At 52.4% G+C, this 14,901-nt stretch overlaps 1 protein-coding gene across 1 annotated transcript in view; it reads left to right on the top strand.

The window, feature by feature from the left end:
• Positions 1-14,901, top strand: part of LOC122383999 (protein inscuteable homolog) — a 40,626-nt gene that overhangs the window by 20,341 nt on the left and 5,384 nt on the right. Inside the window, exons 2-3 of the mRNA XM_043370922.1 lie at positions 9,204-9,401; positions 14,222-14,747. Coding sequence (XP_043226857.1) covers positions 9,204-9,401; positions 14,222-14,747 — 724 coding nt within the window. The remainder of the gene's footprint in view (positions 1-9,203; positions 9,402-14,221; positions 14,748-14,901) is intronic.

Raw genomic sequence — 14,901 nt, forward strand, 5'->3', positions numbered from 1 at the left:
AATTCCTATCATTACCCGCATTACCTAATGTGGATGAGCATGCTCTTTTCAGTCTTCCTTATTTAGCGGCCCACTTAATCACCACCCCTTCCATTGTTATGCAATAATTCTGCGTTACTCAAGCACGCACATAACCAATCAGCAACACATCATTGGCAAACAGTCTTTGATTACTGGCTGTCTCTCTGCATTCGACAGACCTGAAGATCATTATACTCTGCCTTGTGACTCCGAATCGGCCCGAGTCTGAGTTAGGACTCAGTTGGGCGCGGTCGAGTCTGGGTTGTGAATCGCCGCGGGAGGACAGGCGCATCCGTGTTCACTATCGAACCGCTGATCGGCGCTCACTAATTAAACCATAGCGCGAAGACGCTGTATCTGATCGTCTGAGACTCGCGACAGGCGCTTCCATTACCTCAGTTAGGCACGTTGGTCTCGAATCCCAGTAATATTGTGTCTGAACATACAGGCTGCACTTCGCAGATCTATTCGACATCGGTCCGGTTGCTTCTTGCCCCCGCTACTTCGACGCTCCTAACGCTATTGTTGAAGACGGTCCAGACTAATTGCTCGTTGACGGCCTTGAGCCGTAAGGCATACGATGCACCTTACCAAATACCAATGTTATCACCCGGCAGACTCCTGACTCATTTTCCCCCACACTCCTAAGTCCTGATTCTATCACTCTAGAGCGTGACAGAGATCTCCCCTCCTGTGACCGCTCTCGATCACCCCCCCCCCCCCCAAGTCGCTCACGGTCGTCCCAAGAGAGTCGATCGGGCCCGATCGCCCCCCTGGCCGGTCTCCGATCAGTGCCGATCAGCTGCTGGTGCCGACAAGTGTCCGGGCTCGGTCATTAGGGGCATTTCCGCCCTCGGACGCCCACAGCCGAGATGGATCGGTACCTGTCGTGCGCGTCCCACCCTGGCACGTCGCTGGGTGTTTCCAAATGTCCTGTCTCTGTCTCTTGACGGGCAAGGTCAGGAATAGATGAACAGCTGAGGAGAGACAGAGACGTTTCCCGTGTGTGGAGGATGATGGGACGAGTTTTTAGGAGTTTGCTGACGCTAGCGGTGATGACGGTGATGTTGGTGGTGTAGGCGATGATGCTGGTGACTGCGCTGCCGCTGTGCGCGGAGGTACCGGTAGCCGCGGCGCCGGGGAGTCTGCCCGGTCCGGCGGTGTCGTGCTGCTCCGTAGCGGTGCAGACGGCGGGCTACCCGACCCCCTCGCCTCCGCTGCGGCTTTCCGCTGTCGGGAAAACTGGCCGATATGACCGCGATAGCCGTGTCTGGCGCAAAGCACCTGGCAGAGAGCAGGAGCGCATTCCACGACCCGCGCTCCACCAGCCAGAGCCGTGGACATTATGCGAGCCGGCCCCGAGTTTGACGTAGATGACCGTCCGTATGCGCACGCATCGATTACACGGATTTATTTTGCATTAAGACGCGGTGAGTGGGACGGCCGATGATGATTGAATTAGAAATGAGCTATCGCTGCGAGAGGCTGGGCGCGGGGGTCGATAACATACGCCTCCGATAAAAACTGAGGCCGTGACTGCGCGATTCGCGGGTGAGAAGTCGGGTGGGCGCGAGCCGGCAGTGTGCGACGGCGACCTCGCACATTGATGAGCGTGGACTGGTGCGGTGTGCTATGGTCCGTCGAGCAGCACCTGATCCTCCGGCTTTGGAGATTGTCGTGAAGCTTTATCACTTTCTAGTTTTTGGACGTAAATTAATCACCAGACACATGCATTTTCAATTTATCACATGACACGTGCGCATTATTGGGGCTAAACTGACAAATTATGCTTTATTGGGTCGCCGGTGTGATAGGCGATCAGAGACTATCGGAGGAGAAACTTTCATATTTTTCACGGAAAACAGCGGCATTTGACATACATCCGTCATTCTATCAAAAAAAAAAAAAAATGTCGTCGCCCTTCATGGGCTGATGAAAAATGTTGCCGATCATAAATAGATTCGATAAAAAGCTTTTGCGTCTGAATTCATTTTGTGTTTAAGTGAGGACGTTCACCTTTTTTAGATTGAAAAGTATCGCAATGTCTTGCATTGTGCTTGCTCTGTATGCTTATTCCGATATTTTTCCCCGGTGCAAAGTTAAGTGTTGGTACCCCGACTCGTTACCACGCTGCTGGTATTTGCCACAGCTTTGCACCCCTATCCGTGCCGACTGAACGGACACTGAACGTTGTTCGAGTGTGAATGACGGCGGTCCGATTCCACCCGGACACACGGTCGGACGAGTTGTTTACAACTCACGAACTTGTAATTCTGCCGAATGGAAGCGTGCCAAAGACGACGAAAACGGACTCGGCGATTCCCGTGAATGAAAGTGAAAGCGATGGTATTCGTGGGAATAAACGGTGGCCAGTTCCAAATGTCTGTTGTGGATGGGACCGTTTATATGGACTGAATGGAATTTACCAAAGTGGACGGAGAAGCCTGAAGGGATCAGATGCCAGACGCGATTGTTGTGCGAGTGAGCGATGCAGGACGGGCATGCCGATGCAGCCTCTATTCCTGGAAAGCTGTTGTATTTGTGCGTTTCGAGAATATGTTGAGACTTATGTGGTCAAATGTTTGTTTTATGTCGGGATAAGAATCTCACAATAGCATGTCTGCGTGCACTTCAATAAAAAAGCTCGTGCAGTACAACGAAAAGTGCACGCTAGCCCTTAACCCTATTCCTGGCGGGGGGGGCCTCAGGAGCCCCCCCCCCCCCTGAGGTTTTTTGGTTATTTCTCCCAAACGTGTTGAGCTAGGAAGCTCAAATTTTCTGACTTTTCCTAAAAGGCTTCTACGCAACATGTCTGAAAATTTTGAGTTGATCTGACCTCAGGTCAGGTCACCAGAGGCGGTTTGGTGACCCTACCTCAGAAAAGTTTGCAATCACGCCAGAGCTAGAGTTTTTGACCGATCAATTTCTTCTCTTCAGGCTTTAGTTAGGGTACCAGTATGTGCAATTTGTATATCTCGGAATTTTGATATCGGTGACCTAAGGTCAGGTCAGTTTCGCGACCTCCCCATTATAAGTCAATGGGGGAAAAATCAACTCCCTGTTTTTACCACTAAAACGGGTCGGAATGGCCCCATATACCATACATGACTTCATATACGATCAACCTTCACTACCTTGAGGTCTGTTTTGCTGTTGGGCAGCTGTGAGGTCATGTGACGTCATCAAAGGTCACCAAAGGTTTTTGGCCAATAACTCCGTACAGGAACAAGATACAGACGCGTGGATGGTCTCATTGTGTTCAGCTCGTCAAGACGCATCGAATGATATACATGATGACCTCGAGGTCACGTGACCTGAGGTCAACCTTTGACCTTGACCTTTCGAGGTCAACATATATATCATTCGATGCGGATTGACGAGAGGATCACGATGATGCCCTTAGTTTGTTCCTATCTTGACTAATTCGAAAGTTATTCGAGAAAAACTCTCCATATCTAGCGCCGCCATTTTGACTTTTTCGACCCCTGTGACGTCATCTTTGACCTGACCTGAAAATGACCTTAGTTAAAATTGTAGATCTTGACCGTGCGTATCCGATGCCGTTTACCGTTTGTCGCTATCTTGCTTCGTTCTCGAGATCTCAGGGGGGGGGCCGAATCGGCCCCCCCCCCCGCCAGTTTCTTGTCCCGGCGGAGCCCGCCAGGAATAGGGTTACCGGTTAAAGGTAGTGTGCCACCTTTGAAAGATTTCCCGTTTTATTTTTCCTAGGATAAGAAGCTTCTGTTTTTACCTAATATTGCAAAAAAAAAATAAAAAATGGGCCTGGAATAGTGCCTTTTTCGCCTAAAAGTTTATCGGTTTTTAGATATGTATAACAACTGTAGTGGGCTCACCTGCAAACAGGCGTCGGGCAACAATCGCGAATGCGGCGCACTTGTGACAATAAGCAAAGGTCATTATAGTGTTACGACCATACGACGTACGGGAATGAGTTATCAGCTGTCTAATCGTAGACAACACAATGTCGAGCCTTAAACTGTAAGCCTGTATTGGTATTGTTTCTTAAATTTGGCTGTCGAACATTAATTTGTGGTTTGAAATATGATTTTATGTAAAATAATTGATATGAAACAGCCGTCTCTTAAGTTATGACCCCATTACACCACACGCAAGTGGCAGAAATGACAATAATCAGCTGACGCATTTTTCTTGGCCGAAGTCAGAGCGCGCGGCCCGACGCACCACGCGTATTTGGAAATTCCGACCTCGACGAGCATCAGAAGCCACCTAACAGGCGTGTTCGAAACCGCAGGAGATGATGATGAACGGGTTTATCGAAACTTGATTGGATGAGCCTATCGGTAATAGCGATTTTAGTGTGTGCATTTATTGTTCATAGTGGTGTGAAATGTAGTTGGGGTACGACCGACAACCCGTCGGGGCGAATTTCGCACTGGGGTACTCAAAATTTGAAGAATTTAAGACGTTTCCATAAGTTTTGAAGGTATGGATAAGTTCTAAAAATCCGGTTCTCCTTATCCGGGTCATTAACTCCATATGGTCCAAGAAAGCTGGCACACTACCTTTAAGGCAGTCTGGTGAAGACTTGGATCTCAATTTTCGCAGAAATTTCACGTTATAAGCTGCTTGCTTACAGGCCATTGATATTCAACAATTCAGCAGTTGCTGGAAAAGATTTTAAGTGTATGGATGCAAATACCTAAAAGTTTTTACTGGCATAGATGATTTCGGCTGATAGACATGACTTCGGCAACATGACGTATACATATTCACTTACTTAGTTTCATATCTAGGTGCTCTATTTGTATATTTTGCCTTTTGCCATGTTCAGCGTGAAGCTAGCTAGTAATACCTAGGTATTGTCGTTTGTTCGGACGGCATCAGGGATTTGTAATGCTGTACTAAAGACGTAACTAATCGTCTGCAATCACAAGAAGCTGGACGATTGCGTTTTGTTTCGCTTCTTCATCTCTCATAGCTCATTACAATAAGTGGCTCTGTTCTCGACTGGAATCGCCGGTGTTCTGACCCAGTTAGGGCGTCAGTGGCGGGCTTCAGCAGCCGAAAATTACAGCTCTGCTCGGACCAGATCGTGATGGATCGGTCGCTCGGACCGTGCGTGGGACCGCGCGTGGAGGACAGGGGAGTGATCGCGCCCCCGAGTGGAAACTAAATGCGCTGCGTGGGCGAACCAGTAGCCGCCCACTGCTGGACCAGCGGCGGCGCTTTTCTCAGATCGAAGTGATTTGTGCCATTATTGACGGCCTTGAGTGGGGTTCTAGGCCGCGGTAGGCTTTTGTTTGCTTTTTGTCTCGATGGACCGGAAAAGATGATTGAAATGAAAAAAAAAATAACATTAGGCTCAAAACAGTAAGATAAATGATGTCGATAACTATTATGGTTCACCCTTGCGTAGCTTTTATAGCCTTTTCCCTTGTATGTTAGCCAATAATGAATGCCATTTTTCTGGAGACAACCAGACTGTGCTCTGGTCCTTTCCGAGAGATAAAAGCCGACAAATCCACGTTCAACCGGCGTATCCTCCCTCACATATCGTTGTGGTGAGAGGTGGCTGCAGTGTCAGCCTCGAGTCCACTGATCATCCCGCTGATACGCCGCGATGCTTATCGAGTGCACACAGATCGGTCGAGCCACGGCCGCCTCCAGTGGGGCTGGCGGATGCTAGTTAAGATAGCAGACGTGGTAATTATCATAAGTGGCTCCCGACAGGTGATTCGATCAAATGGACACGTTGGCGGTCCCTTTCAGGGAAATCTCGCTGCCAGAGTTTATGGAGATGCTCACACATGTCAGTTGTGTGTTTAGAACAGGTTTTTGGAACGTGTGCTTATCGATTTTTATTGGAAACCAAACGGTTACTGTCATATTTCGTTGGCATCTTTTGTTATAAGTCACTAACTATGTGGTGGTGCTTTTCAGAAGGGCCGATGGAGGGATTATCCGCCGTCTCAATTATGCTCGGCGAACGGGCGCCGAAAGTTATATGGCCTGAAAAAGAAGTTCCGATAGCGTTTCTCTTTTATTGACGGATAATCCAAATTGACACCCGAATCTGGGTTTATGGGTGAAGCGAGGATCTCTTTCGTCGCGCACCGATTCTCTCCTAATGTACGTTTATAGGTTACTGTATCTTGATGGCACACTGCACAGGGGCATGCCCACCATCAACGTGATAATGCTCATAGGTAAGCACATTTAATCTGGGCTTGAATAGCATTATTTTGGACGCGCGTGGTTGCCTGGGTCACCGTTTGCGGTACCGTTTTGTATTCAGATCTCCCATTAGCTGCCCAGTCATTTTTGCTCGCATCGGCGCTTTTCTGGGATGGTGCGCCATTCGGGCTGTCCGCCCACTCCTCAAAATTCGAGGCACAATGCCGATAATCGCCGCATAGGCATTGTTAGTAATTGTTCGGGCATGTGCTGAGAGTTTGCTTTGGGTCACAAACAGTGCGGTGTAGTAAGCTAGCGAGGCCACGGCCCAGACAAACACATTTTCTGCTGATCCGCCCGGCACAAACCTTGTAATACATCAGCACTGTTTGCCCTGGACGTTTGGCCGTTGTAATTAGCCGAGATAAACACACTGAGTAGTGTGTCGATGCTAACCTCAGTCGCGGTTCCCAGGCCAAATAACATTTCCGTGAGGCGGAAATCAGCGGCGTTCTGTGTGTGACAGTGGTCCGCCTCTGAATGCCAAGCGTGCTGATGAGCGGACTCGGCTGTGGTGACCGGCAGAGGGCTGTTTGGGGTGTGGACCGGCGAACCCGGACCTGGGGTTGCCCCTTCCCTGCAGCCGGTACCTACTGCATGTTCAGCTCAGTGTCCCTGCATATTTAGGCTCGCGCGCCAAGGTCCGAGGTGAAAATGAGAGGAGCCCCCGATGCGCATGGAGGGTGCCGTGTTTTTAGGTTTAGGGCACACATACATCTCCTTTTTTAATATTTAAACTCCATGATATTTTTTAAAGTGAACGCATAGGAAGTAATTGCTATTGTTAACCCTGGAGGATTTGCCTGGCATCGATGCATCCAGTAGCGACGGAACACCTTCAATGGAGGGGGGGGGGGGGGGGCACTGTCGACTTTTGGTCCCATTCTTTCCATGCAACGCCCATAGGGCTAATATTAAAATGCCAAAATCAAAGGGAGGCACGGTGCCCTGGTGCCCTCCCCATTCCGCCGCTTATGGATGCATCCATGGGAAGATTATGATGTTTGGCAATCCGGGGCATGAGTCACTGAAGTAATTGATAGGATTGTTGTTTGCCCCGGGGAAGAGGCCAATAAAGTAATTAATTAACTGGTAATTGGAACACCTGGCCGGGGTCAATGGGGGTTAATGGCTGATAAATCAATATATTTTTGATACATTCAATAACGAATAGTGTTTGAAACGTCAAATCAATCTCCGCGAATCACTCCAGCAAATTGAAACAGTGCAATCGAAACAAAAGGTCTTGACTTGGCACAACTAATTAACCATGACAAATAGCCTCCATAACTCTACCAGATAGCCATTAGCATGCGCTTGGATCGCCGTATGTTGCAACACGTGTATTGTCCGTGTGGAGACAATCCGAGGCACGGACGGCCCCCTGCGAGGCGCCGTATTGTCTCTCTCGTCAGCCCGGGCACCCCGTCAGGGCACGCGCGCTCGCGCAGCTCAGTGCCGGGCGCAGCGCTGCGCACAATGAACGCTCCGCCGCTCTGCGGACAGCGCCGAGCGAACATCTGTCGCGGCTCACCTGCGCTGCTCGGCTGCGGTTGGTCTGTGTGGCCGGACGGAGCGAGCAACTGAACCATGACATTGGTCGGCTCCCGCGCCGCCCCTAACAATAGGTGCCGCCGCTATCTGGCGAATCTCAACCGCGGTCCACTGGTGAAAAATGGAGCGGAGATGCTCGGCGTGCTGCGCAGGCGGAAATTGACACAGCAGTGCTGAACGGTCACATTGCCGACCATGTGGCCATGTCCTAAAGATGCGTCATCCATGTCTGCATGCATGCAGTACACAGGATTGTCACGAAAGAAAAATGCTCGACTCCTCTATAGACGGACTCGGAAAGAGAACAAACTCGGAAGCTGCCGATTGTCGAGCTTGCCCGCTGCGTCCCGTGCCATCTGACTCTTGAGCACCGTTTAGCGTTGCGGTGCCCCGGCGGGCGGTATGAGCCAGTCACATCTGTCTCCACACAGAGGTATTGTTCGCGGGCGCCGAACATAAACTGTCAACGGGATCGGGCGTCCGAACCGACCGTCCCGGTCCGTCTGTGAGTGACTGGCACGGCACTGCCGGGACTCGTTTGTGGGAATTGTGCCCGCCACAGCGGATACACAAAGACACACCGCCGGAAACGTCGTAAATGAACGTTTTCGGTGTTAATTGCCCGTCGTGCCGGGCTATCGTGGATGAATTGGAAATGGAGGGACACTCGACAGTAATAGGATCGTCCGTTCAGGCTGTGCCGGGAGAATATTCCCAGCAATTAGGCCGGTGTGGGTACAATAGGCTCGGCTAAATTATATCGTCTTCCGTTCGATACTAGTGGAATGAGCCATATCCTTGTCTCTTTTATTATATCCTTCAGTTGGCTTTCTTTACTTGTTCTTTTTAAGCCAGTGGCCACGAGAACGGTTGATTTTCAATTTGATATATTTCGACAAGAGGTTCAATAAATCCGTATTTCAGTCACAAACAGCAATCAACAAGGCTATCATGACGTCTTATGTCATGTTATAATGCCAATGAAGTGCAAATGGCATACTATTTACGATTAAACGTCCTAACACGACGCCATGACATGTTCATATCCAATTATGCATGCATATCGCACGTCGTCAGCAACTCAGCGATTCAAGTCATCGCCATCTGTTAGCGGGGTCGTTGGGACGGCGCCTGTGGTGATAGGTATGCCATTTGCATGTGTATGCTACATCATGAAATAGGAACGACATGACTATACACAGCACCGTTTGCCCAGCCTCAGGCTGCGAACCTTTTAGCGTTTCCTGATTGGTGTGATATGTGTAGAGGATTGGGTCATTTAGCACGTCAGTAATGGTCCATGTCTGAATGCATCTGCAGTCATCTGTTAGTGTCTACTCCGTTCTGAGTCTGTGTTTTGTCTGTTTATGTTTACTCCGTTCTGAGTCTGTGTTTTGTCTGTTTGTCCTCAGGAACCGAGCGGTGAGGCAGTGGCTGCAGGATCTGGGCACGCTCTGCGAGCCAGAGTGCTCCACCACGCTGCAGTCCAAGTCGCTCATCAGTGACGTCACTCGACTGATCCAGCTGATGACTGATGACGTCAGCAGCAGTCTGCGGGCCATCCAGATGGCGGCCAAGGCGGTGTCGCAGGCCTTCGCCGTTCTTTGCCGGTGAGTTCTGTGTCGGTTTTGGTGTTCCGTACATTTATCACAATTCCGTTTTCGTCACTCTCTCCTTTGAATTTTGCCAGCATGCTAGGAATGTATATCGCATATTTACATTTACCAATGTTTTTGCGGCTCTCTGTCGTCTATCGATGGGCTCTGCCGGTCCGTTATCAGTTATCGATGCTCCTTTTCTGTCCGTTTTTCAGTCTATGTGCGCTCGTTTAAACGTTCGATTGAGTTGCAATAGAAATCGAACAGAAGCACGCCTGAACCTCATCTGAATACGTTTGAAAGTCAGCAGCACTCGAGACGGTAGCACGACCGCTCAGAACACGAGTCCCGTTCACTCGCTGTCACTCTTCAGTCTCGTGCACACGCTGACATCCCTCTCCGGCGACTGCCTCGGTCCGGTGAGCGAACATCGTCCCCCACACGACTCCGGTGACCCGTTAACCCGCCTCCCTCGACCCGACCCCACTCGGTCCACGCGCCTTTCCGAGTCGCCCCGCCGGTGACATATGTGACACTGATGACTGTGTCCGGCACGAACATCCCAGGAACGTCCCACGAATGTCTCTCGGGTGTCTCACGTGAACTCGAGGCACCTCTGGCACCGCGCGGTTGCATCACGATGCGTATCAATAACCTGTGGAGATAACGCGGCGCCTCAGAGCGGCGCAGTGAGGCCACACAAAAGAGAGCACGTCTCGACGGCCCTCACGCGCTCAGCAGGACGCCGCAGCGAGACGACGCTTTCGAGCGCCGTGGCCCCGAAATTGGCGGCCTCGCACAGGCCGGCGGCGCTCGGAGAGCACGCCTTCCCGTGCGTGATCTGACGACTTCACCGCAAACACCACCGTAGCCGCAGTGTCCACCGCTGTGACCACTTCTAACGCTTCTGGTGTTACCGCTGCCGCTACAATGACCGCTAGCTCCGCCTTCTTCATTGCCATTACTTGAATGGTGTAGCCTCGAGCTACCAAATCATGGATGACTTCAAAACTTCGCCGATGTTTTTCGGTGTGAACCTTGCTGCGCGGTCGGGAGGTATGAATTCAACAGTTGGAGTGGACGTTGGTTTGCGGCTACCCAGGTCAGGGGCAATACTGGACACAGGTTTTTGACTTAGCACCGTTGCGGGAGGAACAGCCGCAGCCAATGACTAGGTCACGGATGGCGGCGGGCGGTGGTTGCTCTCAGCTGACCGCAGCGCGGTCGTGTCAAGGTCCCCGGCACATTGCGGTAAAACTGTGGCCCGGGGTACCGCTGAGACATGACCCGGTGTTGGGATAGGGAGCGCGGCGATCGGGCCGCCGCACCGCCCGGCCTGACCCGGCGCTGCTGTGGTATGACCCCTGTCGTCAGTGGCACTGCGCGGGGGATGTGGGGAGACTTGAGCATTGAACGTGGCGGGATATGGAGGCTGGACTGCAGCGTCACGAAGTGTCACTAAGTAGTGGCCAATGGCCATGCCGTGCTGAATGTTCTGTTTTAAGTCATATCGACAACGAATACCTAAAGAAGGTTGAAGAAGGCGGCCCAAAAAGCTACTCGTCATTAACTTTGTTCCTAATCCTATCCTCCTTGTCGTTGACCTATACCTAGAAGATTGTTTGTGCGTGTAACTGGGCTGGGCCAAGCTTCTGTGTGCGATTTTATAGATCGTTCCGGTTCACCGCCTGGTCCCAGGCGGGGCCTCGGCCCCTCCCAGAACCCACGTGTCAGACAGGTTCGTGAGAGCCTGTCGGATATAACCCACTTCACGGTGAGACAATTCACTCCCTCAAGCCTGGGAAGGTCGTCTTTAGCGCCAGGCCGTTCTCGGTTGTAAAACCAGTGTTCTTTGGCACGGATATGGATTTGACGTTTTATAGACGCTGTTTCTCGGGTCCGAGAAATAGGACACCGCTTATGTAGTTCATATGGAACACGATCGCCAATGATCGATTGTGCACGGGAAAGCAGATCCTCCCGACCGGGTCATGCTCTGAAAACCCTCGTGACCAGCCGGACGCACGCGTGTCACTGTATGAAATCGCCATGTTGGTAGAGCCGAACTGTGGGACTAATTGCCTATTAGGCCTAATGTCTTGACGATCGTGACCTTTTATCAGTGCCACGCACGACGGCTACAAGCTAAAATGTGTTCATTGAACCTTCTCCAAAGCATGAGTGACACTCATGACGACTCAATCAAGCACACACGCACTTGAAACGGTCAGTTGGCTTACCGCGATCTCGTCATGGTCCGTCGCCCTCAGGCACGATGAGTCTAGTCTAGGATATTTATTACGTTCAGGATGTATCAATTACACCGGATGCCGTTTATTGGACATTTTTAGCAATTAGATAATTGCGTCCGGTGGGCACAGAGGCCTTGTCGCGGTGTTCCTGCGCACAATTTTGCACCGTCGCGACAGCTCTCGTCCTTGGCTGCGTGTAATGAAGGCTACGTCTTACAGTCGTGGGAACGAGGGGTTCACAGAATTGTCGACATCCGCACCTACGGAACGCTCCTCTTTGGAGCTGGCCGTTTCGGGCTATAAGGTCTATGCGCTTGTTGATATTTTATATTTTATTCAAAGTACATAGTTCCTGATAATGAATTTAATATTTTTGGTTACATATATCATTCGATATCCACTTATCCTGAGCCTTTACATTTGTTTCAATTTTCAATAGCCTATGCCATGCATTGTTCACGCAATTTTGCCTACGTTTTTCCCCCTACACATCATATCAACCAAAGCTTACAAGGGTCCATCCGCGACCGGCGCCATGTTCGTCGCGGGCCACCTTTGGCCGGCGCGAGCCACACGTCCCCGGCACTTAGTTGACGCACGCCACACTCGACAAAAACTCGTCAGTCCGCCGGCGTATCGGCTCGATCGCACCTCTCCGTCCGACCGCGGCGCGTACCGTCCCTCCTGTCTAGTCCGCCCGTCCCGTACCGTACCTCTCGACCGTCCGTTCCAGAAGCATCAGACCTTCCGAGGACCACCCACAGCTCTCTCACGGGACTTACACAGGAGAACGGAACCGACGGGAGCAGACGCGGTCGGCGGCGCGGCGCGGGTCACGATCGCAGCCTACCGAGCTTGTTAGAGACGCTTCTGAATCGGCCCGGGCACACGCTGATGACGCATGTCAGCAAACACCACGACATCACGAGAATCTCAGAAAATTCGCGTCGGTGCGGCAGCGGAGATGACGGCATTGTAGGCGGATGACGTCTGGTGGGACGAGGACAGAGGTGTTGGCCGTGACGATGACGAGAGTGGGTAGCGGTATCGGAGGCGATGACGACAGATGCACAGGCGGTGACGGCGAGATCCTCCAGCCATTGCCGCCCTGTCAGCGGTGCCGGCGCGCCCGACAGTGCCGTTGGGCTGCGCTTCGGGCGGTCTGAATACCGGCTAATTGGCCGGCTGTCGGCGCCGGTGTCGACTGTTGACCGACTCCGGTCGCCCCTGGATGTCGCGACCCCGTGTCCATGAGGTGTCACTGTCTCTCATTGAGTCGGCCTTGCGCCACCAGTCAGCTCCCCGCGTGGGCTTTGTGAACTTCAGAGGCGTGTTCGTGACACAGACGGTTTATTTGGGAAAAATGATACGGTTCTTACCATGACGCGTGCGGTATTTGAACTGCTCAATTATTTTAGCGTTCAATGGTGCCCTCTGGGCGTAAGGATACTTTCTCGGTCAGCAGGAGAATGCCGGAATGTTACGTTGAGCGAGTGGGGAAAATATCGAGCCACGGACACCTGTGGGCCGTGCTGTTGTCCGTTTCTCCTGCGGCGGTTTGGCAGTTGTTCTTGGAAGTAGGGTAAGTGGTATGTTGTGTCGCACTTTTCCTGCAGCCTTTAGATTGGCGCTGTTGTGTTCGCAAATACCATAGGTGGGCCCCAGGGATCAAAGTCAAGCGAATGCAATATCAAAAGTCCTTTTACGTTCGTGAAGTAGACGGTGAAGGACATTTCCACGCCCTATAATGTGAGTTGGCATATCCGTGAACGCGTTTCGTTAGAATGGGGCGTGATAAATGGTTCCGAATAGCTAAAGGTTCAGCCTTACGCAAACGCATTGCTTATTAGACATATCGCGGTCACGGCAACAGTTTATCAAAGAATATCTGAAGTCGGTGTCTGAAATGTGATTCTCGAATCCTCATCTTATCCCGCTTTACGTGCGATGAATAATTACACCGTTCTATGAGGCGACATATGGCTCACCATTTTATCACGGGAACAAATGACCGGGTGCCAACAGCGCTGCCCGGTATGGCGCCTTTGAGTGTCCCTGGTCCCGTACTTTGATGGTCGCTATAGTTCACATGATTAAAAAAGCACCATTAGCCAGACAACTGTCCGGACGGTGGTCTCTGGTCGCGGGGCCACTGACCCGTGGACTTCCCACTCCTGCGGGTCGCTCCCGACCGGTGTCTCTGCGGGGGCTGCTCCGACACCTGTCCCGTGTCCCCAGGCACTCGGAGCGGCTTTGTGCTCTACACATAGCCCGACGAGTCAGACTGTTAATCAGTAATCAAGGTTGTTAGCCTCCTGGTTGTGCAGAAAATCATCGGTAGACAAATCGATTTTAGAGGACACGATCAGCTGTAGGTTGACGTTACTTTTATCCCATTGTTTAACATTATTAGTGCTGGGAGTGATTGTTCGATTGTTGATGCGGTAATGAAAATCCATTGGTCACGCTTAGGGTGATAATTGATGCCTGTCTGTGCCATGACCTGTCCGACTGCGCTGGTCCGTTAATTTTGCCGGAGCCCGCTGTTGCTCACCCCATGCCGCCTTCTCCCCGTTCCAGCCGCCTGGAGACGCTGCCGGCGGCCGAGCTGCGGGCGGAGGTGGAGCGCCTGCTGGGCCTAGTGGACCGTCTGAGCTGCGTGTACCGGCCGCCGGCGGCTGCGCTGCGCTGCCGCCAGCTGCGGCCGCTGCTGGCCGCCGACCTGGAGCCGACGCGCGCCGCCGTGGCCGCCGCCGGCCGCCGGCTCCTGGCCGCCGCTGAGCCGCCGCAGCTGGTGGCCGCAGTCACCCAGCTGGGCGGCGCCATCACCCAGCTGGTGGACCAGCTGCTGCTGCAGCAGCTGCGACTGCTCACCGAGGCGCTGCGGCCGCCGCATGTGCTCAGCTGCGCGCGCGCCGCGCTGGCCGCGGCCACGGCGGCCGGCGCGCAGGGCTGCCACCTGAGCGGCCTGTTCTGCCGGCTCGGCGGCGTCCGTCAGCTGGTTGGCATGGCGACCGACGGACGGTTCGCGCCGCTGCAGCTGCACGTGTTGCGCGCCCTGTCTGCGGTCTGCTGCGCCGTGCCCTGTGTCCGCGCCATGGAGGAGGTATGTCACTACCGTGTCCGGAGGGGACGCCGCGGGCGCGGCGGTATGTCGGACTCCCCATCTCCGTCCAGCGCCAGTTAATGGCCCACCACCTGCCTTGTCAGGCCCATTATCTTCTGTCCTGGAATCAGGATGTGGCCATTCTGTGAGACCT

Source organism: Amphibalanus amphitrite, unplaced genomic scaffold (genome assembly GCF_019059575.1).
Source record: "Amphibalanus amphitrite isolate SeventyFive unplaced genomic scaffold, NRLGWU_Aamphi_draft 000179F_arrow, whole genome shotgun sequence".
Classification (NCBI taxonomy): Eukaryota; Metazoa; Arthropoda; class Thecostraca; order Balanomorpha; family Balanidae; genus Amphibalanus; species Amphibalanus amphitrite.